The sequence below is a fragment of the Ranitomeya imitator genome, chromosome 8, assembly GCF_032444005.1.
Source record: "Ranitomeya imitator isolate aRanImi1 chromosome 8, aRanImi1.pri, whole genome shotgun sequence".
NCBI classification, from domain to species: domain Eukaryota; kingdom Metazoa; phylum Chordata; class Amphibia; order Anura; family Dendrobatidae; genus Ranitomeya; species Ranitomeya imitator.
Genome location: NC_091289.1, coordinates 34,786,869 through 34,811,963, shown reverse-complemented (window position 1 = coordinate 34,811,963; position 25,095 = coordinate 34,786,869). Strand labels below are relative to the sequence as shown.

At 48.6% G+C, this 25,095-nt stretch overlaps 2 protein-coding genes across 3 annotated transcripts in view; one reads left to right on the top strand and one right to left on the bottom strand.

The window, feature by feature from the left end:
* ACTR8 (actin related protein 8) overlaps positions 1–6,902 on the bottom strand; it is a 65,887-nt gene extending 58,985 nt beyond the window's left edge. Inside the window, exons 1-4 of one of the 2 annotated variants that reach the window (XM_069736705.1) lie at positions 6,742–6,902; positions 6,321–6,491; positions 4,073–4,183; positions 685–789 (exon numbers count right to left, since the gene is read on the bottom strand). In XM_069736705.1, the coding sequence (XP_069592806.1) occupies positions 685–789; positions 4,073–4,183; positions 6,321–6,491; positions 6,742–6,882 (528 nt within the window). In that variant the 5' untranslated portion in view covers positions 6,883–6,902. Of the gene's footprint in view, positions 1–684; positions 790–4,072; positions 4,184–5,501; positions 5,692–6,320; positions 6,492–6,741 lie in introns of those variants that run through there. The other variant, XM_069736706.1, reaches the window with a different exon arrangement.
* SELENOK (selenoprotein K) lies at positions 6,887–23,513 on the top strand. Its single transcript, XM_069736707.1, has 5 exons — positions 6,887–7,113; positions 7,389–7,479; positions 7,920–8,003; positions 9,870–9,959; positions 22,531–23,513. The coding sequence occupies exons 1-5, from the start codon at positions 7,095–7,097 to the stop codon at positions 22,532–22,534; spliced, it is 288 nt and encodes a 95-aa protein (XP_069592808.1). The 5' UTR covers positions 6,887–7,094; the 3' UTR covers positions 22,535–23,513.
* The last annotated feature ends 1,582 nt before the right edge of the window (positions 23,514–25,095 follow it).

Genomic DNA, 25,095 nt, shown 5'->3' with positions numbered 1-25,095 from the left:
AGCTCGTTTGTGCTTGTCCTTTTGTGATTCCCTGCCATTGGAATCATGACAGTGTCCACCTCCTACTGACACTAAGCTAAACTGAAGAGTATAATGCCAGTCGGTGGGGTGTACACTGCAGAGGAGGAGCTAACTTTTTTATTTGCATAGTGTCAGCCTCCTAGTGGCAGCAGCATACACCCATGGTTCCTGTGTCCATGGTTCCTGTGTCCCCCAATGAGAGGCGATAAAGAAAGCAGAGCGCCAGAGGACAGACACCGGAAGGTAAGTATGTAGTGTTTGTTTTTTTTTTACGTTAACGCTGGTAACCAGGGTAAACATCAGGTTACTAAGGGGACTTCGGGATCGTTGGTCACTGAAGAGCTGTCTGTGTGACAGCTCTCCAGCGACCAAACAGCGACGCTGCAGCGATCGACATCGTTGTCGGTATCGCTGCAGCGTCACTTAGTGTGACGGTACCCTTTCATAGAGAAATACAATGGGAGTCAGCAATACAATGGGAGTCAGCAGAGCCGAGCATCCCAGAATGAGGCAGCGGTGGAGGACGCAGAGATACCTGCGGCCGAATAATCGGTCAGTCGGCGGCTATCTAATGTCTATGAGGGGGGCGTAATCCTATAAGATCCCTATAATGATAAGGAACATAGATTGACAACCTGAAAAATAGAGATTTGAGCAAAGTACCTCTTCTCCTACAAAGTATTCTTCCTTCTGAGAAGTACTGGTCCATTTTACTCCGGAATCATGGTCCAATATCGCTGGTCTGATCTGTTTATTGTGTGCTCGAGCCTAAAAAAGGAGAAGAAGAAAACCCCTGATAAAAAAGCTAGAATCCCATTTCTTAAATTAGATGTCAGCAGAATTCCCAATGCAAGTTGCAGAATAGATCATTAAATCAATATTTTAGACCTGATGTGGCTGATATATTTACTGTGAAAATCCGTATCAGAAAGGCTGTAAATCCTGACAACAGGATGAACATTTTATAAGTCCAGCTACAGTCACTCCGCTCACCCATTCTGATGTCTGGTTTATACTTAGCAGTGCGAGAGCTAGTCAGCAGCAGGGAGGAGGGACACTGAGGAGCGGTCAATCAGGCAGGAAGGAAGGTGTAAAGTGATGGATGATGGAATATCAAGGACCACTGGGTAGTGGTTACCATGTACGCTCGGGAAGTGCGCTGCATAGCCAAGACCAGCCTGGGATGTGCGCCGCGTAGCCAAGACCAGCGTGGGATGTGCGCCGCGTAGCCAAGACCAGCGTGGGATGTGCGCCGCGTAGCCAAGACCAGCGTGGGATGTGCGCCGCGTAGCCAAGACCAGCGTGGGATGTGCGCCGCGTAGCCAAGACCAGCGTGGGATGTGCGCCGCGTAGCCAAGACCAGAGTGGGATGTGCGCCGCGTAGCCAAGACCAGAGTGAGATGTGCGCCGCGTAGCCAAGACCAGAGTGGGATGTGCGCCGCGTAGCCAAGACCAGAGTGGGAAGCGCGCCGCGTAGCCAAGACCAGCGCTGGAATTGACTCTGCCAGACATCTTCGGTAACACGGCCCACATCTCAGTATCACTTTGCAGTCACCAACACAATGGCTCCGCACTGTGATCCTAAACTTCCTCCTTCCTTGCCCTTTTGCCAACGCCAAGAAGGGGAGGGGAGTAGTGAAATGTGTCGTGCGTGCGCTCCAGCCCCAGGGTCTCCTGTGTCCTGCGTGCGCTCCAGCCCCAGGGTCTCCTGTGTTGTGTTGTGTTGTATCACTGTATATAACCTCAATACTCGTTGTGCACTTTTTAAGTGTCATCTTCTTGGTTACAATGGCGCTTGCGCAGAGTCTGTTGTGTTACATCATATATCCTGTATACGCCCATTTCTGGAATGTATGCGGGGTGCAACATAGTTGATGATTCATACTAGTGTATACCCTACTAGTAGCGCTCAGCGATACTGTACCGTTCAAGAAGTCATGTACTTGCATCCAGACATGGTTGTGTTCTAATCTTGATTTTCGATCTACTTACACAATTTTAATACTCAGTGTGCACACGTTTTTAGTATCATCTCTAATCTCTAATGGCGCTTGCGTATGAACCTGTGTTCTACATCATGGACTCTGCAATGTCCATCTTTATCCAGCAGTATAACGCATGTGGGGTGGTACATGGTTAATGATCTATACCAGTGTGTATCCCACTAATAGCGTTCAAAAAGATTGCGCCGTTTAGCAAGTCTTGCGTCCACATATCTGTACTAGATCCGGACGTGTCCTACTTTAACCCTTTTGACTCTCTGCATCACGGAATGGAAGTTGAACAGGCAGTGCGCATGCCTGAGTCGCCCTTGTGGTCACTACTTTGGCGCCTGCGCATTCACTCTTGTCTATATGCCGGTGAATGTTCCCTTGGAGAACGCAGCGCTTGCGCAGTCTTTTGCCATTGAGTAGTGCTAACTTTTGTGTTCGTATGCGCATGACCGGAAGTCGGTCCGCTTGCTACACGCCGGTAATCCATTACAATGCCGCCGCAGCCTCACAGGTGAAATTTATCTTTTTGTTATGGTGTACATATAAAAGGCGTATGTGGGACATAACTTCTACAACCTTCCCCTGACGAAGACGCCGTAGTAGCGTCGATACGCGGGGGGGGGCCCGTCACCCCCCTCTTGGACTTTCTCCTGTCAGCTACCCCCCCGTACAATTCAGCCCTCTCAAGGGGTACACGGATTTTGTGTACCTGCCTTTCTGGCAACCCCCTCTCTTTCAGTACCCTGGCTACCAAGGGACTTGATTTGTATTGATCTGGATTCGATCCTATATTAGGTGATGTATGATAGGGGTTGTCAGTAGTTAGGGGTGTAGCAGGCGTGCGTATATATGGTGCAGCATCTTATTGGTTGTGGTTATATTCTGTGCACTCCTTTCACATGCCTGTTCCCTAATTAGGGGCTATAGATCTTATTTTATAACTGCTATAGTAGGGGTCTGGACGGGTTATAGCACGGGGCTTTGATGATTTCTATTGTGACCATTTTGGACTATATGAATTTGCTATTCTGATCTCATGCCCTGTGTACCATCTGTATGTTTATGTATATTATTTAGTCCTGGAGGAAGAGGGTTGGTCCGTTTTGTTTTTAAATGTTTTTAATTGTGTGTCCTGTTTATTGCCTTTTTGCTGTAAAGATTTGTTAAAATAAAATTTATTATATATGGTTGATCCCAGTTTGTGCATATCCTTTTCTTGTGCTTTTTCTGATAGTGTTGATATGCCCGTGGCTGATCGCCTTTATATTATGTGCGGTGCCCGCCTTTCTTTGTTGATTGCATATACTGTGTTGTGCGTGCGCTCCAGCCTCAGTGTCTCCTATGTGATGTATACTGCAGACCTCTCACTGCTTGAGTTATATAAAAGTTTAGTGAGCAGTGATGAATTGCCCACTTTGGGGAGACCTGCAGTGTAATTTGCATCTTTGTTCAGAACAACATTTTGCTTCTATCAGTTCATTACAAAACTTCTTTTTGCAAAGAGTGGCCTGCACTCCAGACTGACGCAAACCTGGAAAACCAACCACGCTACATCACAGCCGCACCAGAGAGAAACAGCTCCAGCCGTCACATTAGGGGTGTATTATTAATGGTTTGACCACATTTAGAAGGGTAGTTTTCAAGCTAATTTTGTGCGGCCCCCAAATGATGGCAGACATATCCAAATGGCCCTTAGCAGAAAATATGGCTTCCCACCCCTGCTCTAATAGCCTCTATAGCATGGGAACAGAGGTTGCTCATACCCAGCGATCCAAGCAGCGTCAGCGCAGCGTCTGCAAGCTCCACATCATGGAGTCTACAAGTGTTCACTCCCGACTCCTCGGCTTGGCAGAGCGCTCCAGTGTTTTAAAGACGTCTCTGGCAGCGGCTTATCTGCCCGAAAACTAAAGGGTCGGCCATCGATATTCCAGCCGCCCGATCCTTCTCTCTCCCGGCATGAGGTAGTCGGCCGGTGCCATGGAAACTGGCGGGTTTGGCCGGACATTGATCTAATGTATATAAAGCCCTAAGTTGCAGAGCCTCTCCTGAACATGTACCTGCTCTGGCATCACAGGGATCCGTCTGGTCCCATTAGACATCTTTTTGGACCAGATCGCTTGATCCACCATTTTGAGTCCATTGTGTCTGTGTTCATTGCTTTCCGGCTTCTGAAAAATAATATGAAAAAAAAAAAAGAAAATCATGTTCTGACATAGCGGAGACAAATCACAGGGGTGAAAATATAATGTAGGGACCAGGTCACTGGGGTACATAGTGCAGCAGGGACTTTACCGAGGGTTAATATTTCACGGGATCCCTCAGGGGGGCGCCAGTCCCACGGGATCCCTCAGGGGGGCGCCAGTCCCACGGGATCCCTCAGGGGGGCGCCAGTCCCACGGGATCCCTCAGGGGGGCGCCAGTCCCACGGGATCCCTCAGGGGGGCGCCAGTCCCACGGGATCCCTCAGGGGGGCGCCAGTCCCACGGGATCCCTCAGGGGGGCGCCAGTCCCACGGGATCCCTCAGGGGGGCGCCAGTCCCACGGGATCCCTCAGGGGGGCGCCAGTCCCACGGGATCCCTCAGGGGGGCGCCAGTCCCACGGGATCCCTCAGGGGGGCGCCAGTCCCACGGGATCCCTCAGGGGGGCGCTAGTCCCACAGGATCCCTCAGGGGGTTGGGCACAATCTCTGGAATCGTACAATGGACTTTTTCAAATTGCAAAAACAAAAGTACTCAGGGGAGCAGTGGGAATAAAATAAAAGCTACAATGGCCACTTTTGCATCAGGTTCTCTTTAGGTAACATGCCTATATACATAGATATTGAACACGTCATCAATTTTCTAAGTACATTTATTTCTAATGGTGCCATTGACGTGAAATTCTCACCAGATGCTGGTAACGACCCATCCAAGTTACACAGGCAAAGAAATCATCCATAGATGTCCATAATGTAAGTTATGTGTAATACTGAGAAATGACAAAGTATTGAACTATAGCAGCTTTAGGAATATATTGACTTAGAAAACTGCTGACATGTTCCATACTTTATCCATATATTCCCAAGAAGAGAGAACATATGCGGCACTCACCCCAAGATAGCAGTGAAAATCGTGAACTTTATTGGAGAAGATATGTGAAGTACATCCGTCAGGACATCAGGTATACAGGAGGGTGCGGTATTGGAGTACGGACGACGGCCGTTTCGCACACTAAGAATCTGGACCCGTCAAAGCACTTAGTGTACGAAACGGCCGTCGTCCGTACTCCAATACCGCACCCTCCTGTATACCTGATGTCCTGACGGATGTACTTCACATATCTTCTCCAATAAAGTTCACGATTTTCACTACTATCTTGGGGTGAGTGCCGCATATGTTCTCTCTTCTTGGTTACATATGGACTTTCGTTTAGCATTTGGTATGCAGAGCACCATAACCCTCAGCATTCGTGAAGCCTGACATTCAGCTGTCCACTATCAGTCCTACCTGTTGGATTTCGTATTGCTCTAGTGCTGTCCTTTCTCTTATACTTGTTGCGATTATCCATATATTCATTATGGGGACGCAGGATAGGGGGGAACGAGAGACGGTGTGAGTGGAGTCACAGGGCCGCTCCATCGGTTGCATCGGTGGTCTGTGCCCATTGGATGGGAGAAGAGGGAACTAGAAAATACAACTATTACTGCTACTAAGTGCACATTGAGGACCGGCCAATCTCAGACATGGCATCCATGGGGCCCTACGGGCTGTGGGGGGGCCCCTATGGGCTGTGGGGGGGGGGGGGCCCGTGGGCTGTGGGGGGCCTCTAGGGGGGGGCCCCCACGGGCTGTGGGGGGGCCCTGTGGGCTGTGGGGGGGCCCTGTGGGCTGTGGGGGGGCCCCCTATGGGCTGTGGGGGGGCCCCCTATGGGCTGTGGGGGGGCCCCCTATGGGCTGTGGGGGGGCCCCCTATGGGCTGTGGGGGGGCCCCCTATGGGCTGTGGGGGGGCCCCCTATGGGCTGTGGGGGGCCCCTATGGGCTGTGGGGGGGCTCCGTGGGGCCCCCTATGGGCTGTGGGGGGGCCCCCTATGGGCTGTGGGGGGGCCCCCTATGGGCTGTGGGGGGCCCCGTGGGCTGTGGGGGGGCCCCCTATGGGCTGTGGGGGGCCCCCTATGGGCTGTGGGGGGGCCCTGTGGGCTGTGGGGGCCCCCTATGGGCTGTGGGGGCCCCTACGGGCTGTGGGGGGGCCCTGTGGGCTGTGGGGGCCCCCTATGGGCTGTGGGGCCCCCTATGGGCTGTGGGGGGCCCTCCTCGGTCGCGGCTTACATTCAGTCCCTCTCGGAGGAGCCACTTGTCGCTGGAGGCCGGCTGCCCAGGCTGCTTGCGTCGTCTGCCGATCACATGGGGGATGGCCGCAGGGTGGGTGTCGGTGGCTCGGCCGATGCGCAGGGTGTTGGACCCGGGGTGGACGACCACGACGTAGTCGCTCTGGATGTGCTGCCGGATAAGAGCAGAGGTTACTATGAGGACACGGATCTACACAGCGGCGACCCCCGGCCGATCACAAGACCCAGTGTGGGGGAAGGGTTAATAGCCCAGTGCTGGACTGGTCACAGTATAATGGTGGGTGATCTATAACGGATCCGGGCACCACATCCCTTCTCTACTCCTGCTGTTCGCTATAAACAGCCGCGGTTTTTACCCTCTGGTGTGAACTCAGGCTCATTCATTCCCCCCACCCAGTCACCTCCTGCAGGGGCTCCGGGATGGCCGCCGGCACTACCGGCCGCTTCACCCCCCTCTGCTCCTTCTCTTTCTCTCTGCCGTTCTCCGGTTCCCCCTTCTCAGCTTGTGTCATAGCAGCGGCGACCGGGTTCCTACCGCGCATGCGCGCAGCAGCGCCAGGAAGAGGGCCAACCAGACTGTATCCCTGGGAGAGCGGACGGCTAGCAGCGAATCCTGGGTGCCGGTTTAACATTGTTACAGGAAGATACGTTTCACCAGCGGCAGCCAATCAGCGGCCTCCAACTCCACGCACACGTGACCAGGATTTCCTCCCGACGGTCGGCCGGGGACTGAGTCACCCAGACGGACGGAGTCATGGTTTACATCGCGAACGGTGAGCGCCGCCCTGCGCCTGTGGCCGGCAGCGTCCTCTGCCTGCAATGCACCGAGAGCGGCAGTGCTGAGAGCGGCAGTGCTGAGAGCGGCAGTGCTGAGAGCGGCAGTGCTGAGAGCGGCAGTGCATCCCTTAAAGGGGCCCTGTCCATGTAGACGCTGCTGTAAAAGCCTCAGAGGACGCCTGCAGCTATGATTGTTATTTAACAATAGTTTTTTCTATATATTTCTGTGGTAAGTTGATAATAAATAGTGACTGTTCCTTTTTTCTTGTAGGGCAAGTGTTGGATGGGCGGCAGCGGTCTCCATGGAGGCTCTCCTTCATCACAGACGCCTTCTGGGGGATTACAGACTTTATCGTCTTGTTGTAAGTATCGACGTCCTGGTCAGTCGTCGGGGTACACTTTATACTATTGATCGGTATTGGTATAATAACCACAGGAAGCCGCCGCGATTGAGGAGGCGTGGGCCCTTCAGTGTCTTCTCTGCACAGCACCTCTACAGTCTGGGCTCGGAACTGCAGCCTGGCCCCATTCACATGATCAGGGCTAAGTTTTGGCTCCTGCAATAAAAATTCCCAACTACACGGAGAAGGGGGGGGAGATAAAATACTGCGCTGAATTCTAGGACATTACATTCCCCCCCCATTGAACCTGGTTGGCAATTCAAATCTCCATGTCCCTATAGATTTACATCGACCGAAGTGTAATACAAAACGTTAGTGCTGGAAATGAGTCTTCGACTGGAACATGATGGAGAAAGGTAGAAATAATCCACATCCTAACTATTTTTTTTTTCTATTTTTAGCTTTCAGAGCATGATTCGGCCTGACTTGACAAGAAGAGGGTGTTCAAGCTCTTTATCCAGCTCGGGATATGATGATGGACGAGGGTAATGTGCCATGTGGTTAAAAGACATGGATGGTCTACTAAAATAATTATCTTCTAGGGGGGTTGCATTATTGATGGGCTATCCTAAGTGAGCAGTCCAACTCCTGGTACCCCAGCTGGTTAATGTCCGATAAGGGGGCTGCAGCATTTAGTTCCACGCAAAGCGAGGCATTGTGCATCTTGTAGTGGATCTGACCGCTACTTCAGTTTAGAACCACCAAACCAAAAAAAAACACCTCATAGATAGACCAAGGAGGATATAAAAATGCAATTGTTAGTAAACAGTTAATAAAATCAAGCAATAAAATAACAAACAAGGAAAGACCACGGATAAGGAACAATGGTGGATAAACCCGGGCATATCACATGTACAAGAAGGGCTACTTAAATATCGTATAGTAGTAGGAGCAGCAGGTGATACGCATCCTACATGAAAAAGTAAGAAGTCTGGCAAATAAATATAGTATCCCTGGATGAAGCGTTTCAGAGCAAAACGCGCGTCGGGGGTGATGGACTCCTGAGGTGTATTGATGTATACATTGTATAGGCATGCCTTCCCTTAATATTTGCTGTGGTCTACTATATCGTGGGTGATTAGATTGAGTGGTATACTATATTTATTTTCCAGATTTCTCACTTATTCACCTGGGATGTATATACACTATCTATAAGACCTTTTATATACATTTTTTTGCTTGAACATGCCATTATTTGCTATTTTGTCTGACTATACTCCATACAGACATATTACCTTGACTAGCCGTGTAGGTGTTTTTTCCTTTTCGGCTGCTCCTACTAATCTATATAATCATCTAAGAGGTACGTTTGTCTGTCACGGAAATCCCGCATCCTGATTTGTCGCAGCTGGCCGGTCCCCATAGCCCCATGGCCCCCATAGCGGTTTAGCAGTCCGTTAACGCTGCTATTAACGTTGTGTGACCAACTTTTTACTATTGATGCTGCCTATGCAGTGTTATTGCCGCAAGGCATTACTGGGAACGGAGCGTCGCGAGGAGCATCGCTACAGGCCTGGGCTGCATCTGGGGGCCGACAGAAGGTGAGTATATAACTATTTTTTATTTTAATTCTTTTATTAACAGGGATATGGTGCTAACATTGCTATATACTGCGTGGCCTGTGTTATATTTTGCGTGGGCTGCGCTATATACTGCGTGGGCTGCGCTATATACTGCGTGGGCTGCGCAATATACTACTATACATATTCTAGAATACCCAATGCGTTAGAATCGGGCCACCATCTAGTACATATGATATGTTTGGATTTATCCACATTGTTCCTTATCTGTGGTCTTTCCATGTTTTATGCATGTTTGCTTTATTGCTTGATTTTTATTTTTTTTTTATTGTTTAATAAAAATTGTATTTTTATATTGTACTTAGTTTATCTATAAAGTGTTTTTTTTCTTTGTTGCTTATATATGTTTTTCACTTCATGGCCTCATTTATAGGATAAAATTATAGGTGCCTCTGGTAATTTAGTGGAGTGCAAAGAACATTTACCATATAAATCAAAAAGTAAGTCACAAGTTTTGATTGGTGGCATTTTGAAGCTGAAACCCCCAATGATGACTAAGATGGAGGGGTTGAAAATTATGAGCCCTAGGTCTGTCTCTTTTTCGGAGCCCTAGGTCTGTCTCTTTTTTTTTTTTTTTTTTGGAACCCTAGGTCTGTCTCTTTTTATACATCAGGTTGATACTTGGCACCTGGACGTCTACATTTCAAAGGTTTTCTAATAGTACAGTTACTCTTTACACCTAAGGTTTGACACCATCATTGCTCTTTATTGGTAAGTCCTAATACCAAGGTGTCTTGAAATCGCTTTCATACTGTATATTATATATTGCAGTCCTCCGGGATATCCACGTCGTAGAATGGGACGTATCAACCATGGATCTGGCCCCAGCCCTCCACCGATGGCAGGAGGTGGATGAGGAAGGTACGTTGCGATGAGAATGAATTCAGTGATTGCTAGTAGATCATTTAACCAGCTTTGCTCTAGTGAAATGAGAGGTCGTGTTTTGCTTTTGTACTCAATAGCCTCTAGGAAAAGGTTATTCTTGTGGGTCTTCTGGCTGTCGGCACCTCCAGAGCCCATCTCCATATATATCTGGTCTAGCGGAATAAGAAAAGGCGCATTATGTAATGGGAAAGGCCCATGGCCCGAAATGCGGCCTACATTTTTGGTGTAAATTACTAGAGCAAAGTAAGCACACCCCTTGTATTTTACTTAGAGGAACTCTAGGCAAAAACTAAATTTATTCCCAAAGATCCTCTGTTGTCCCCTACTAGGCCGCGGCCGAACCCTGTGCTGCGGTAGCAACAGATATAGACCCCATCAGTATTACGTAATGTTACAATGATGACTACTCCCCTGCAGGGTGCTGGGATACCAGTGATGATGGGCTTGGATATATAAAGTGGGGAAAATAAGTATTGGATACACTGCCGATTTTGTAAGTTTTCCCACCTACATAGGATGGAGAGGTCTGTAATATTGTAGATACACTTCACCTGTCAGAGACAGAATCTAAGAATAAAAACCAGAAAATCACATTGTATGATTTTTACATAATTAATTTGATTTTATTACATGAAATAAGTATTTGATACAATAAAAGAACTTAATATTTGGTACAGAAACCTTTATTTGCAATTACAGAGGTCAGATGTTTCCTGTAGTTCTGGACCAGGTTTGCACACACGGCAGCAGGGATTTTGGCCCCCTCCTCCAGACAGATCTTCTCCAGGTCTTTCAGGTTTCGAGGCTATTGCTAGGGAACATTGAGTTTCAGCTGTCTCCAAAGATTTTCTTTAGGGTTCAGGTCTGGAAACTGGCTAGACAACTCTAGGAGCTTGAAATGCTTCTTACGGAGGCACTCCTTAGTTGCCCTGGCTGTGTGGTTGAGGGTCAAAGTCATGCTGGAAGACCGAGCCACGACCCATCTTCAATGTTCTTACTGAGGGAAGGAGGTTGTTTGCCACAATCTCGCAATACATGACCCCATCCATCCTCCCTTCAATACGGTGCAGTCGTCCTGTCCCCTTGGTAGAAAAGCACCCACAAAGTATGATGTTTCCCCCACCATGCTTCATGGCTGGGACGGTGTTCTTGGAGTTGTACTCATCCTTCTTCTTCCTCCAAACATAGTGAGTGGAGTTGATACCAAAAAGTTCTATTTGTCATACAGGTGACAAATGCACTCTTTTCAAAAACCAATCTTCCTCACCACCTACTCGCTTTTTTACTATAGTGACAGAACACAGACAGTGTGTACAAGGCATACAGCATGTATATAAAAAAAAACCTTCCTAGGTCCCTGTAACTCGTGGATGTCACAACCAGATAGCCACTAATTGCTTTTCCTGAAATGCTCTGGATGTTACTAAATTTTTAAACAGACTTAATACACTTGGTTATCCAAACAGACAACATTACAGTAGTAAACCATAATAATGTGATCAATCAACAAATACAAAGCAAAAATAGCACAGACAGTGAGATAAATGGAGCATATATAACAAGGCATAATATGATTTATACTACCAATCTCTGTAACTAATTTTAGCAGAACCGCACAATTGTAACAACAATTGAAAGTACCACATCCAGTAATAACAAGATGTAACAGCAAAATCGGGAACTAGTCCGGATTATTGTGGATGCACAGCCTGGACCACAGTACACAATGCAGACGGGACACACTGTTTTGACAAGTTACAACAATTAGCGGCAATGTTTTACGAAACAGATGGGCTTGCAGATGAATTTGATTATTGTACCACAATTTAAACACACAAGCAAAATCAGCAGTGACGGATAACGGATTATGAAAACTCTCATGAGATATATATATATACAGTGGGGCAAAAAAGTATTTAGTCAGTCAGCAATAGTGCAAGTTCCACCACTTAAAAAGATGAGAGGCGTCTGTAATTTACATCATAGGTAGACCTCAACTATGGGAGACAAACTGAGAAAAAAAAAATCCAGAAAATCACATTGTCTGTTTTTTTAACAATTTATTTGCATATTATGGTGGAAAATAAGTATTTTGTCAGAAACAAACAATCAAGATTTCTGGCTCTCACAGACCTGTAACTTCTTCTTTAAGAGTCTCCTCTTTCCTCCACTCATTACCTGTAGTAATGGCACCTGTTTAAACTTATCAGTATAAAAAGACACCTGTGCACACCCTCAAACAGTCTGACTCCAAACTCCACTATGGTGAAGACCAAAGAGCTGTCAAAGGACACCAGAAACAAAATTGTAGCCCTGCACCAGGCTGGGAAGACTGAATCTGCAATAGCCAACCAGCTTGGAGTGAAGAAATCAACAGTGGGAGCAATAATTAGAAAATGGAAGACATACAAGACCACTGATAATCTCCCTCGATCTGGGGCTCCACGCAAAATCCCACCCCGTGGGGTCAGAATGATCACAAGAACGGTGAGCAAAAATCCAAGAACCACGCGGGGGGACCTAGTGAATGAACTGCAGAGAGCTGGGACCAATGTAACAAGGCCTACCATAAGTAACACACTACGCCACCATGGACTCAGATCCTGCAGTGCCAGACGTGTCCCACTGCTTAAGCCAGTACATGTCCGGGCCCGTCTGAAGTTTGCTAGAGAGCATTTGGATGATCCAGAGGAGTTTTGGGAGAATGTCCTATGGTCTGATGAAACCAAACTGGAACTGTTTGGTAGAAACACAACTTGTCGTGTTTGGACGAAAAAGAATACTGAGTTGCATACATCAAACACCATACCTACTGTAAAGCATGGTGGTGGAAACATCATGCTTTGGGGCTGTTTCTCTGCAAAGGGGCCAGGACGACTGATCCGGGTACATGAAAGAATGAATGGGGCCATGTATCGTGAGATTTTGAGTGCAAACCTCCTTCCATCAGCAAGAGCGGTGAAGATGAAACGTGGCTGGGTCTTTCAACATGACAATGATCCAAAGCACACCACCAGGGCAACGAAGGAGTGGCTTCGTAAGAAGCATTTCAAGGTCCTGGAGTGGCCTAGCCAGTCTCCAGATCTCAACCCTATAGAAAACCTTTGGAGGGAGTTGAAAGTCCGTGTTGCCAAGCGAAAAGCCAAAAACATCACTGCTCTAGAGGAGATCTGCATGGAGGAATGGGCCAACATACCAACAACAGTGTGTGGCAACCTTGTGAAGACTTACAGAAAACGTTTGACCTCTGTCATTGCCAACAAAGGATATATTACAAAGTATTGAGATGAAATTTTGTTTCTGACCAAATACTTATTTTCCACCATAATATGCAAATAAATTGTTAAAAAAAACAGACAATGTGATTTTCTGGATTTTTTTTCTTCTCAGTTTGTCTCCCATAGTTGAGGTCTACCTATGATGTAAATTGCAGACGCCTCTCATCTTTTTAAGTGGTGGAACTTGCACTATTGCTGACTGACTAAATACTTTTTTGCCCCACTGTATATATATATATATAAATATATGAAAATGACAACACAAAAACACAGATATGACTACAAATAACACACAACACAGATTTTTCTACCTGAAGGGATTCCCGTTAGAAAAGCCCTGCAGACTGACCTCCTACCGGCCTCCCCGTCCGGAGAGACAGGAAAAAAAGTGCGAGTTACCCGGGTTCTAATTTTCCCCCCTCTCTCGGACCAGGCGGCAGGTAGCCTTGTTCAGTCTGGAACGGTAGTCGAAGGGGAATGGAGTGGAAATCTCGCTGGGAAGCCTCCAAGTTGTTAGAGTCGAGATTTTCTCTCTAATGGAAACCAACCTCAGGTATCGTTGTTGATAGGCACCTATAATTTGGAGAAATAAATCAGAGAGACAGACAGCAGGTTGTCTTTCTAAAGTATTCTTCTTTAATATCCCAAACGAGCCCTCTTTTATAGCCCAAAAGTCACAAGGAGTATAGGTTACATAGCACTTGGCAAAAACACACACAATTCTTGACGGATTGTCACTTATGCCCAAGATAGAATGCGGGGGTGTTTTGTACATATTTCTGGTAAACAAGGGATTTGGCTAAACTATGTAGGTTATTCTGTAAAGAGGGCAAAACAGATGTACATCCTTGAGAGGATATCAACTCCCAACCTATTGACATTGCTCCCGGAATAACTGACCTTTCACTAGATGGGATGTACGGGAAACTGGACTCAGGGAGACTTAGATGATAATACTTGACCCTTTGCAGAGAAATATATTTTATTTATTTCAGATTAACCATTTCTTTCACACAACCACATGACCTTCTCCCATGCTTCTTCTGGATCATCTAGATCAGTGTTTCCCAAACTCCAGTCCTCACGGACCCCACAGGTCCTGTTCTCAGGATTTCCTTACTATTGCACAGGTGGTGGAAGTTTCATCAAGCCCTCAGGCATTCTCTCAACTGTGCAACACTATGGAAATCCTGAAAACATGACCCATGGGGTCTGTAAGGACTGGTGTTTGGGAAACACTGATCTAGATGGTCATTGGTGAACTTCAAACAGGCCTTTACTTGTGCTGGTGTGAGCAGAGGACCTTGTGTGCTCTGCAGTATTATAATCCATGACGGCGTAGTGTTACTAACGGTAATGTTTGAGACTGCAGTTCCAGCTCTCTTCAGGTCAGTGACCAGGTCCTCCTGTGTAGCTCTGGGCTGATTGCTGACCTTTCTCAGAATCATTCTTACCCCCACGAGGCAAGAGCTTGCATGGAGCCCTAGACAGAGGAAGATTGACCGTCAATTTGTCTTTCTCCCATTTTCTAATAATTGTGCCAACAGTTGTTGCCTTCTCAAGTCTGCTTGCCTATTGTCCTATAGCCCATACCAGCCTCGTGCAGGTCTACAATTTTGTCCCTGGTGTCATTAGACAGCTCTTTGGTCTTGGCCATGGTGGAGAGGTTGGAGTGTGGCTGAGTGTGTGGACAGGTGTCTTTTATACAGGCAATGAGGTCAAACAGGTGTAATGAATACAGGTAATGAGAGCAGAGTAGGAGACTTCCTAAAGAAAAACCTGCACAAACCCTATTACTGCCCCTGATACCCCAATACTGAGCCACTGCTGCCGTATGTGACCCTATTACTGCGCCTGATACCCCAATACTGAGCCACTGCTGCCGTATGTGTCCCTATTACTGCACCTGATACCCCAATACTGAGCCGCTGTTGCCATATGTGACCCTATTACTGCACCTGATACCCCAATACTGAGCCGCTGCTGCCATATGTGACCCTATTACTGCACCTGATACCCCAATACTGAGCCGCTGCTGCCATGTCTCCCTATTACTGCACCTGATACCCCAATACTGAGCCGCTGCTGCCATATGTCTCCCTATTACTGCACCTGATACCCCAATACTGAGCCGCTGCTGCCGTGTGTCCCTATTACTGCACCTGATACCCCAATACTGAGCCGCTGTTGCCATATGTGACCCTATTACTGCACCTGATACCCCAATACTGAGCCGCTGCTGCCATGTCTCCCTATTACTGCACCTGTTACCCCGATACTGAGCCGCTGCTGCCGTATGTGTCCCTATTACTGCACCTGATACCCCAATACTGAGCCGCTGCTGCCGTATGTGTCCTTATTACTGCACCTGATACCCCAATGCTGAGCCGCTGCTGCCCTATGTGTCCTTATTACTGCACCTGATACCCCAATACTGAGCCAGTGCTGACGTATGTCCCCACTACTGCACCTGCTGTGTAAATTCTAAAGCACCCCTCTATAATATAGTAATGACGGGTGCAAGTGCCCTAGAAAACAGTGCCCATATTTTGTCCCCTAGAAAGTAATATTGCCCTGTATGCCCCTTTGATAGTCACAGTAACCCGAGTTCCCCTATAACAATAAGTGCCCACTTTACATTTAATAATGTCACAAGTCTCCCCCCCGTACAGCTCCTCTATACACAGTATGATGCCCCCTCACTGTATAGTACCATCCACACAGTATACTGACTCCTTAGTAGACTCCAAACTGTTTGATGGCTCCAACACTGTATGATGGCCCCTTCACTGTAATCCCCACACTGTATGATGGACCCATAGATAACCTCCATATAGTATAATGTGCCAGATAGTCCTCAATATAGTACAAGACAGTACCCCTATAGGCAGACTCTGTAGTATAGGGCAGTACCCCCCCCCCCCATAGGCAGATCCTGTAGTGTATAAGGCATCATCCCCCCATAGGCAGATCCTGGAGTGTATAAGGCATCCCCCCCATAGGCAGATCCTGTAGTGTATAAGGCAGCACCCCCATAGGCAGACTCTGTAGTGCATTAGGCAGCCCCCCCCATAGGCAGACCCTGTAGTGTATTAGGCAGCCCCCCATAGGCAGACCCTGTAGTGTATTAGGCAGCCCCCCCATAGGCAGATCCTGTAGTGTATAAGGCATCCCCCCCCCATAGGCAGACCCTGTAGTGTATTAGGCAGCCCCCCCATAGGCAGATCCTGTAGTGTATAAGGCATCCCCCCCCCCATAGGCAGATCCTGTAGTGTATAAGGCATCCCCCCATAGGCAGATCCTGTAGTGTATAAGGCAGCACCCCCATAGGCAGACTCTGTAGTGCATTAGGCAGCCCCCCCCATAGGCAGACCCTGTAGTGTATTAGGCAGCCCCCCATAGGCAGACCCTGTAGTGTATTAGGCAGCCCCCCCATAGGCAGATCCTGTAGTGTATTAGGCAGCCCCCCCATAAGCAGACCCTGTAGTGTATTAGGCAGCCCCCCCATAGGCAGATCCTGTAGTGTATTAGGCAGCCCCCCCCCCCATAGGCAGATCCTGTAGTGTATAAGGCATCCCCCCCCCATAGGCAGATCCTGTAGTGTATTAGGCAGCCCCCCCATAGGCAGATCCTGTAGTGTATAAGGCAGCACCCCCCCCATAGGCAGACCCTGTAGTGTATAAGGCATCCCCCCCATAGGCAGATCCTGTAGTGTATTAGGCAGCCCCCCCCCATAGGCAGATCCTGTAGTGTATTAGGCATCCCCCCCCCATAGGCAGATCCTGTAGTGTATTAGGCAGCCCCCCCCATAGGCAGATCCTGTAGTGTATTAGGCAGCACCCCCCATAGGCAGATCCTGTAGTGTATTAGGCAGCCCCCCCATAGGCAGATCCTGTAGTGTATAAGGCATCCCCCCCCATAGGCAGATCCTGTAGTGTATTAGGCAGCCCCCCCCCATAGGCAGACCCTGTAGTGTATAAGGCATCCCCCCCATAGGCAGATCCTGTAGTGTATAAGGCAGCCCCCCCCATAGGCAGATCCTGTAGTGTATAAGGCAGCCCCCTCATAGGCAGACCCTGTAGTGTATTAGGCATCCCCCCATAGGCAGACCCTGTAGTGTATTAGGCATCCCCCCATAGGCAGATCCTGTAGTGTATAAGGCAGCCCCCCCATAGGCAGACCCTGTAGTGTATTAGGCAGCCCCCCCCCCCATAGGCAGACGCTGTAGTGTATTAGGCATCCCCACATAGGCAGATCCTGTAGTGTATAAGGCAGCCCCCTCATAGGCAGACCCTGTAGTGTATTAGGCATCCCCCCATAGGCAGATCCTGTAGTGTATAAGACAGCCCCCCCATAGGCAGACCCTGTAGTGTATTAGGCAGCCCCCCCATAGGCAGATCCTGTAGTGTATAAGGCATCCCCCCATAGGCAGATCCTGTAGTGTATTAATCAGCCCCCCCATAGGCAGATCCTGTAGTGTATAAGGCATCCCCCCATAGGCAGATCCTGTAGTGTTTTAGGCAGCCCCCCCATAGGCAGATCCTGTAGTGTATTAGGCAGCCCCCCCATAGGCAGATCGTGTAGTGTATAAGGCAGCCCCCCATAGGCAGACCCTGTAGTGTATTAGGCAGCCCCCCATAGGCAGATTCTGTAGTGCATTAGGCAGCCCCCCATATGCAGACCCTGTAGTGTATTAGGCAGCCCCCCCCATAGGCAGATCCTGTAGTGTATTAGGCAGCACCCCTCCATAGGCAGATCCTGTTGTGTATTAGGCAGCCCCCCCCCATAGGCAGATCCTGTAGTGTATAAGGCATCCCCCCATAGGCAGATCCTGTAGTGTATTAGGCAGCCCCCCCCCATAGGCAGATCCTGTAGTGTATAAGGCAGCACCCTCCATAGGCAGACCCTGTAGTGTATTAGGCATCCCCCCCATAGGCAGATCCTGTAGTGTATTAGGCAGCCCCCCCATAGGCAGATCCTGTAGTGTATTAGGCAGCCCCCCCATAGGCAGATCCTGTAGTGTATAAGGCATCCCCCCCCCATAGGCAGATCCTGTAGTGTATTAGGCAGCCCCCCCATAGGCAGATCCTGTAGTGTATAAGGCAGCCCCCCCATAGGCAGATCCTGTAGTGTATAAGGCAGCCCCCCCATAGGCAGATCCTGTAGTGTATAAGGCAGCCCCCCCATAGGCAGACCCTGTAGTGTATTAGGCAGCCCCCCCCATAGGCAGACGCTGTAGTGTATTAGGCATCCCCCCATAGGCAGATCCTGTAGTGTATAAGACAGCCCCCCCATAGGCAGACCCTGTAGTGTATTAGGCAGCCCCCCCCATAGGCAGACCCTGTAGTGTATTAGGCAGCCCCCCCCATAGGCAGACCCTGTAGTGTATTAGGCAGCACCCCCCCATAGGCAGATCCTGTAGTGTATTAGGCAGCCCCCCTCATAGGCAGATCCTGTAGTGTATAAGGCATCCCCCCCCATAGGCAGATCCTGTAGTGTATAAGGCATCCCCCCCATAGGCAGATCCTGTAGTGTATTAGGCAGCCCCCCCATAGGCAGATCCTGTAGTGTATAAGGCAGCCCCCTCATAGGCAGACCCTGTAGTGTATTAGGCATCCCCCCATAGGCAGATCCTGTAGTGTATAAGGCAGCCCCCCCATAGGCAGATCCTGTAGTGTATAAGGCAGCCCCCTCATAGGCAGACCCTGTAGTGTATTAGGCATCCCCCCATAGGCAGACCCTGTAGTGTATTAGGCATCCCCCCATAGGCAGATCCTGTAGTGTATAAGGCAGACCCTGTAGTGTATAAGGCAGCCCCCCCCATAGGCAGACGCTGTAGTGTATTAGGCATCCCCACATAGGCAGATCCTGTAGTGTATAAGGCAGCCCCCCCATAGGCAGATCCTGTAGTGTATTAGGCAGCCCCCCCATAGGCAGACCCTGTAGTGTATTAGGCAGCCCCCCCCATAGGCAGATCCTGTAGTGTATAAGGCAGCCCCCCCATAGGCAGATCCTGTAGTGTATAAGGCAGCCCCCTCATAGGCAGACCCTGTAGTGTATTAGGCATCCCCCATAGGCAGATCCTGTAGTGTATAAGGCAGCCCCACCATAGACAGACCCTGTAGTGTATAAGGCAGCCCCCCCATAGGCAGACCCTGTAGTGTATTAGGCATCCCCCATAGGCAGATCCTGTAGTGTATTAGGCAGCCCCCCCCATAGGCAGATCCTGTAGTGTATTAGGACCCCCCCATAGGCAGACCCTGTAGTGTATAAAGCAGCCCCCCCCATAGGCAGACCCTGTAGTGTATAAGGCAGCCCCCCCATAGGCAGACCCTGTAGTGTATAAGGCAGCCCCCTCATACTGTAGTGTATTAGGTAGCCCCCCCCATAGGCAGATCCTGTAGTGTATTAGGCAGCCCCCCATAGGCAGATCCTGTAGTGTATAAGGCAGCCCCCCCCCATAGGCAGACCCTGTAGTGTATTAGGCAGCCCCTGCATAGGCAGATCCTGTAGTGTATAAGGCAGCCCCCCATAGGCAGATCCTGTAGTGTATAAGGCAGCCCCCTCATAGGCAGACCCTGTAGTGTATTAGGCATCCCCCCATAGGCAGATCCTGTAGTGTATAAGGCAGCCCCCCCATAGGCAGACCCTGTAGTGTATTATACAGCCCCCCCATAGGCAGATCCTGTAGTGTATAAGGCAGACCCTGTAGTGTATTAGGCAGCCCCCCCCATAGGCAGACGCTGTAGTGTATTAGGCATCCCCACATAGGCAGATCCTGTAGTGTATAAGGCAGCCCCCCCATAGGCAGATCCTGTAGTGTATTAGGCAGCCCCCCCATAGGCAGACCCTGTAGTGTATTAGGCAGCCCCCCCCATAGGCAGATCCTGTAGTGTATAAGGCAGCCCCCCCATAGGCAGATCCTGTAGTGTATAAGGCAGCCCCCTCATAGGCAGACCCTGTAGTGTATTAGGCATCCCCCATAGGCAGATCCTGTAGTGTATAAGGCAGCCCCCCCATAGACAGACCCTGTAGTGTATTAGGCATCCCCCATAGGCAGATCCTGTAGTGTATTAGGCAGCCCCCCCCCCATAGGCAGATCCTGTAGTGTATTAGGCAGCCCCCCCATAGGCAGACCCTGTAGTGTATAAGGCAGCCCCCCCCATAGGCAGACCCTGTAGTGTATAAGGCAGCCCCCTCATACTGTAGTGTATTAGGTAGCCCCCCCCATAGGCAGATCCTGTAGTGTATTAGGCAGCCCCCCATAGGCAGATCCTGTAGTGTATAAGGCAGCCCCCTCATAGGCAGACCCTGTAGTGTATTAGGCATCCCCCCATAGGCAGATCCTGTAGTGTATAAGGCAGCCCCCCATAGGCAGATCCTGTAGTGTATAAGGCAGCCCCCTCATAGGCAGACCCTGTAGTGTATTAGGCATCCCCCCATAGGCAGATCCTGTAGTGTATAAGGCAGCCCCCCATAGGCAGACCCTGTAGTGTATTAGGCAGCCCCCCCCCATAGGCAGATCCTGTAGTGTATAAGGCAGCCCCCCCATAGGCAGACCCTGTAGTGTATTAGGCATCCCCCATAGGCAGATCCTGTAGTGTATAAGGCAGCCCCCCCATAGGCAGACCCTGTAGTGTATAAGGCAGCCCCCCCATAGGCAGATCCTGTAGTGTATAAGGCAGCCCCCTCATAGGCAGACCCTGTAGTGTATTAGGCATCCCCCATAGTCAGATCCTGTAGTGTATTAGGCAGCCCCCCCCATAGGCAGATCCTGTAGTGTATTAGGCAGCCCCCCCATAGGCAGACCCTGTAGTGTATAAGGCAGCCCCCCCCCATAGGCAGACCCTGTAGTGTATAAGGCAGCCCCCTCATACTGTAGTGTATTAGGCAGCCCCCCCCCCATAGGCAGATCCTGTAGTGTATTAGGCAGCCCCCCCCATAGGCAGATCCTGTAGTGTATTAGGCAGCCCCCCCCATAGGCAGACCCTGTAGTGTATAAGGCAGCCCCCCCCCCATAGGCAGACCCTGTAGTGTATAAGGCAGCCCCCTCATACTGTAGTGTATTAGGCAGCCCCCCCCCATAGGCAGATCCTGTAGTGTATTAGGCAGCCCCCCCCATAGGCAGACCCTGTAGTGTATAAGGCAGCCCCCCCCCCATAGGCAGACCCTGTAGTGTATAAGGCAGCCCCCTCATACTGTAGTGTATTAGGCAGCCCCCCCCCCATAGGCAGATCCTGTAGTGTATTAGGCAGCCCCCCCCATAGGCAGATCCTGTAGTGTATAAGGCAGCACCCATAAAAAAAACCCACAATAAATAAATACTCACCTCTTTTCCTCCTTGTTCCAGCGATCGGTGTTCCCGCTCATGTCCTGACAGCGGGCGCCGGGCGGTGACGTCACTGCGCACACTGTCGGTGTCGGCGTCTGTGACGTCAGACTCTGAGTCAGACGCTGACAGGGGATGATGAGGGAAGGAGTGCAGCGCTCCTTCCCTCATCAATGCAGTGAGCTATATTGGCTAGAGGCCGATACAGCTCACCATGCGATGGCGGGCGGGGGGCCCACTGCTGGCATCGGGCTCCCCCGCCTGCTCAAGGGCCCCATAGCGGCAGAGCAGTGAGATCGATTCTCCCTGCTCTGCCGAAGAATGTAACTGCATCAGCGTGCTGCAGTAGCGTAGCTCCGGGTGGGCCCCCTCACAGCGCAGGACCCGGGGCGCCCGCCCCCTCTGCCCCCCCCCCTTCCCGATAGCTACGCTACTGGTCTGTAGTCTCGCACAGTGACTGCAGACTTACTGATTTGGACCAGACAACCCCCTTATAAGATGCTGTAAGGTGCATACAGATAAGCAGGGAGAGACAGATATCACATGGGTTCACATAATGATAATAAAGCAGAGTGGCGTGCAGTACACTTTATCAAGGAAAACACACCGAATGCGCGTTTGGCATCAAGCTTCTTCAGGGGCCTTGTACATCATTGGCTGTTTTTGGCTTGTACCTTTTGAGCGTCCGTCCTCAATACTGTGATTGCACATAATATAACTCTATATTGAGTTGTAGTATTCAACCAAGGGAGTTTTATTATCACTTACCCAGCTTTATTTTGTATGTCTATTTTTATACTTTTAATTATTTTGTTATCCAATAAAGCATATATTTTATTTATTGCTTTTGAGCCTTGCACTTTTGTATATAGGTATTCTCAGATTGCAAAAAACCTGCTGACGGATTCCCTCTAATAGAAGTTTTTCTTTTCTTTTTCAGGTAAACGCCTGACTCCTGGAGGCAGGCAAATAGAGAAGAACATGAAGCGGTAAAAGGAGACAAGGAAAGAGCACATCAGACCGTTGACTGTTCTCTCTACGTGTGCGATGCTCTGCAGTCATGCAGATGTATGATGTTGTACCGGGCAATCCTTATCCAGGATCCAGTATGACTGATGAAGCATTTGTATAAGTGAACATGTAATTTTTGTAGTACGACGCGTCTTATCTGGATATTAGAACATGGGTGAAGTATAGACAGACTGGGTGATGAAAACTGTGACCTCCCCCCATCATCTGTAAAGTCTTTTCTGAAGATGACTCTGGAATCCGTCAGCAGCACAATGCCTTTATTGCGTGTCATATAATTTATTTTCTTTGGTATATAACATTTTTTTTTATGTTGGCCTTTTAAGCATTGTATTTAGTTTTGATATCTCCGTCGAACTATAGTCGCCATTTTTTTTTTCCCTAATTCGGCAATATTCTAGTAGAGATTTTAATGAATCAGGCGCGCCTGACGAGTGGCTTGTTCCTGCAGGTGCTTCTCCATAAATCCTACTCCAGTGAGAGACTGGAGTAAGATTTCTGGCATATGGAATGCTCCTGCTTGTCACAAATTAGACGAACAAGGGCATAACAGTCCCCGTCCCACCTCAGCTCTGTTTTGAGAAACTGATGTGAAAATGCCAAAAGTCGCAAAATTTTTGCGCAACTTCGCGTTGCGTAAAAAAATGTGAAACTTTTCAAAAGTAATTCTAAAATACCGTAATAGCTTTGTTGAATCTGGGGCCTTCATATCGAAATTGTACGCATGCCTCTCTTTACTTCCAACGAGACATTGATCATGTAATAGAACAGGCCGTATATTCTTCTGCAATCAAGTAGACCAAATAGATCTTTGTCCTTTTTTGATGACATAATGTACTTGTGTCTTTCATATATTTTTAGAGGTGTAAATAAATATTTGTGATACAGTGAAAACTTCTTTATCAAATTCTTTTCACCATTTTTCTTTTTACTTCTCATAAAAATGAGTGTGCAGACGAGGACTAACTAATTTTTCATCAGTATATCGCTTAGCGCTGGCAAAATTAGTACAAAATGCAGGATTCATCTCAAATTTTCAGCTGTCTCTGAGCTAGTGGAGGGAGACTAGCTGATATATTGCCTCTTACATACAGAAATGAGGGGTTCCTGCTTTCCTGTCTCTATTGTCAGAAGCAGCAGCTGAATGAAGGATATTATACGGCAGTACTGAGCAGTGTAGCTGTGATGAAGTGACACTTTACGAATGAGTATGATCTGTTTGTTTCTGTCCTCCCCCTTTCCACAGACTTCAGTACGCAGCTGTGATCTGATTCCTCAGTGAACTGGCAGTCCACCTTGTCTCGAGTAGGATGGATTTTTAACAATTTTTCACAGCAAATGATGAGTTCAGTAGTAGGAGAAAAAAGTGGTTAAAGGGAACCTGTCAGCAGGATTGTGCACAGTAACCTACAGACAGTGTCAGGTCGGCACCGCTATTCTGATTAAAATGATACCTTGGTTGATGAAATCCGTCTTGTGGTTGTTGTTTAATCTTTATTTGTAGTTTTCAGTTAATGATATGCTTGCGCTCCAGAGCGGTGTGGGTGGGGCAGTGTGGGTGGGGCAGTGGGCGGCCTGTGGGCGGGGCAGTGTGCAGCCTGTGGGCGGGGCACTGTGCGGCCTTGGGCGGGGCACTGTGCGGCCTGTGGGCGGGGCTTTATGTGGCGCTCTGCTTACATATTCATCTGTATGGCTTATGACAGATCACTGACCTGCCCCCTATATTACATACTGAATAGAATATGGTTTGGAAAAAAAATTCACATTCAGCAGACAGGCAGCGCCTGCTCTGCAGCATGATCAGATCTATAATATCCATTTAATTATTTCATTAAATTACTATAAATTTCTTCAGAAAAAAAAAATCGTTTCTCAAAATGGCGTCATCTGCACCTGCTCAGCAGCATCTATCAGCGATCCAATGGATGCTATTGTGCAGGCGCCACTGACAACATCTTGGCGGAGACTTTTTTTTTTTTTTTTCCTCTAGCAAAATGGCACAACAAATTTCGGGGTCCATTTTCTCCTGTGACCTTTGTGAAAATAACAAGTTTGGGGCTAAAGTAAAATTTTTGTGAAAAAAATTAATGTTCATTTTTTTTTTCCTTCCACATTGCTGGAGTTCCTGTGAATTTTTGGATGTTATGAAGTACAATATATTTCAAAAAGCTGACCGGCACATCCAAACATAGACTAAGTGTGAACAGGTGCTGAACCCAGAGAGTCGCCAACTCGCATACAGTCAAGTAAATAAGGCAGCACACTGCAGCGCTAGAACATACAAACATGAAACACGAAAATTGAACTGCATTACTGCACTAGAAATATGAAAAATGAGAGCGTTTAGCGTATAAAAATGGCCAATTTTATTGTACCTGGTAGCCACTTTACGGCATCTCTCTTATACCAGGTCCTACACTTGCCTTACCTCGCTGAGAATAAACGTCTACATCAGAATGGGTGCATGTGAAACCTC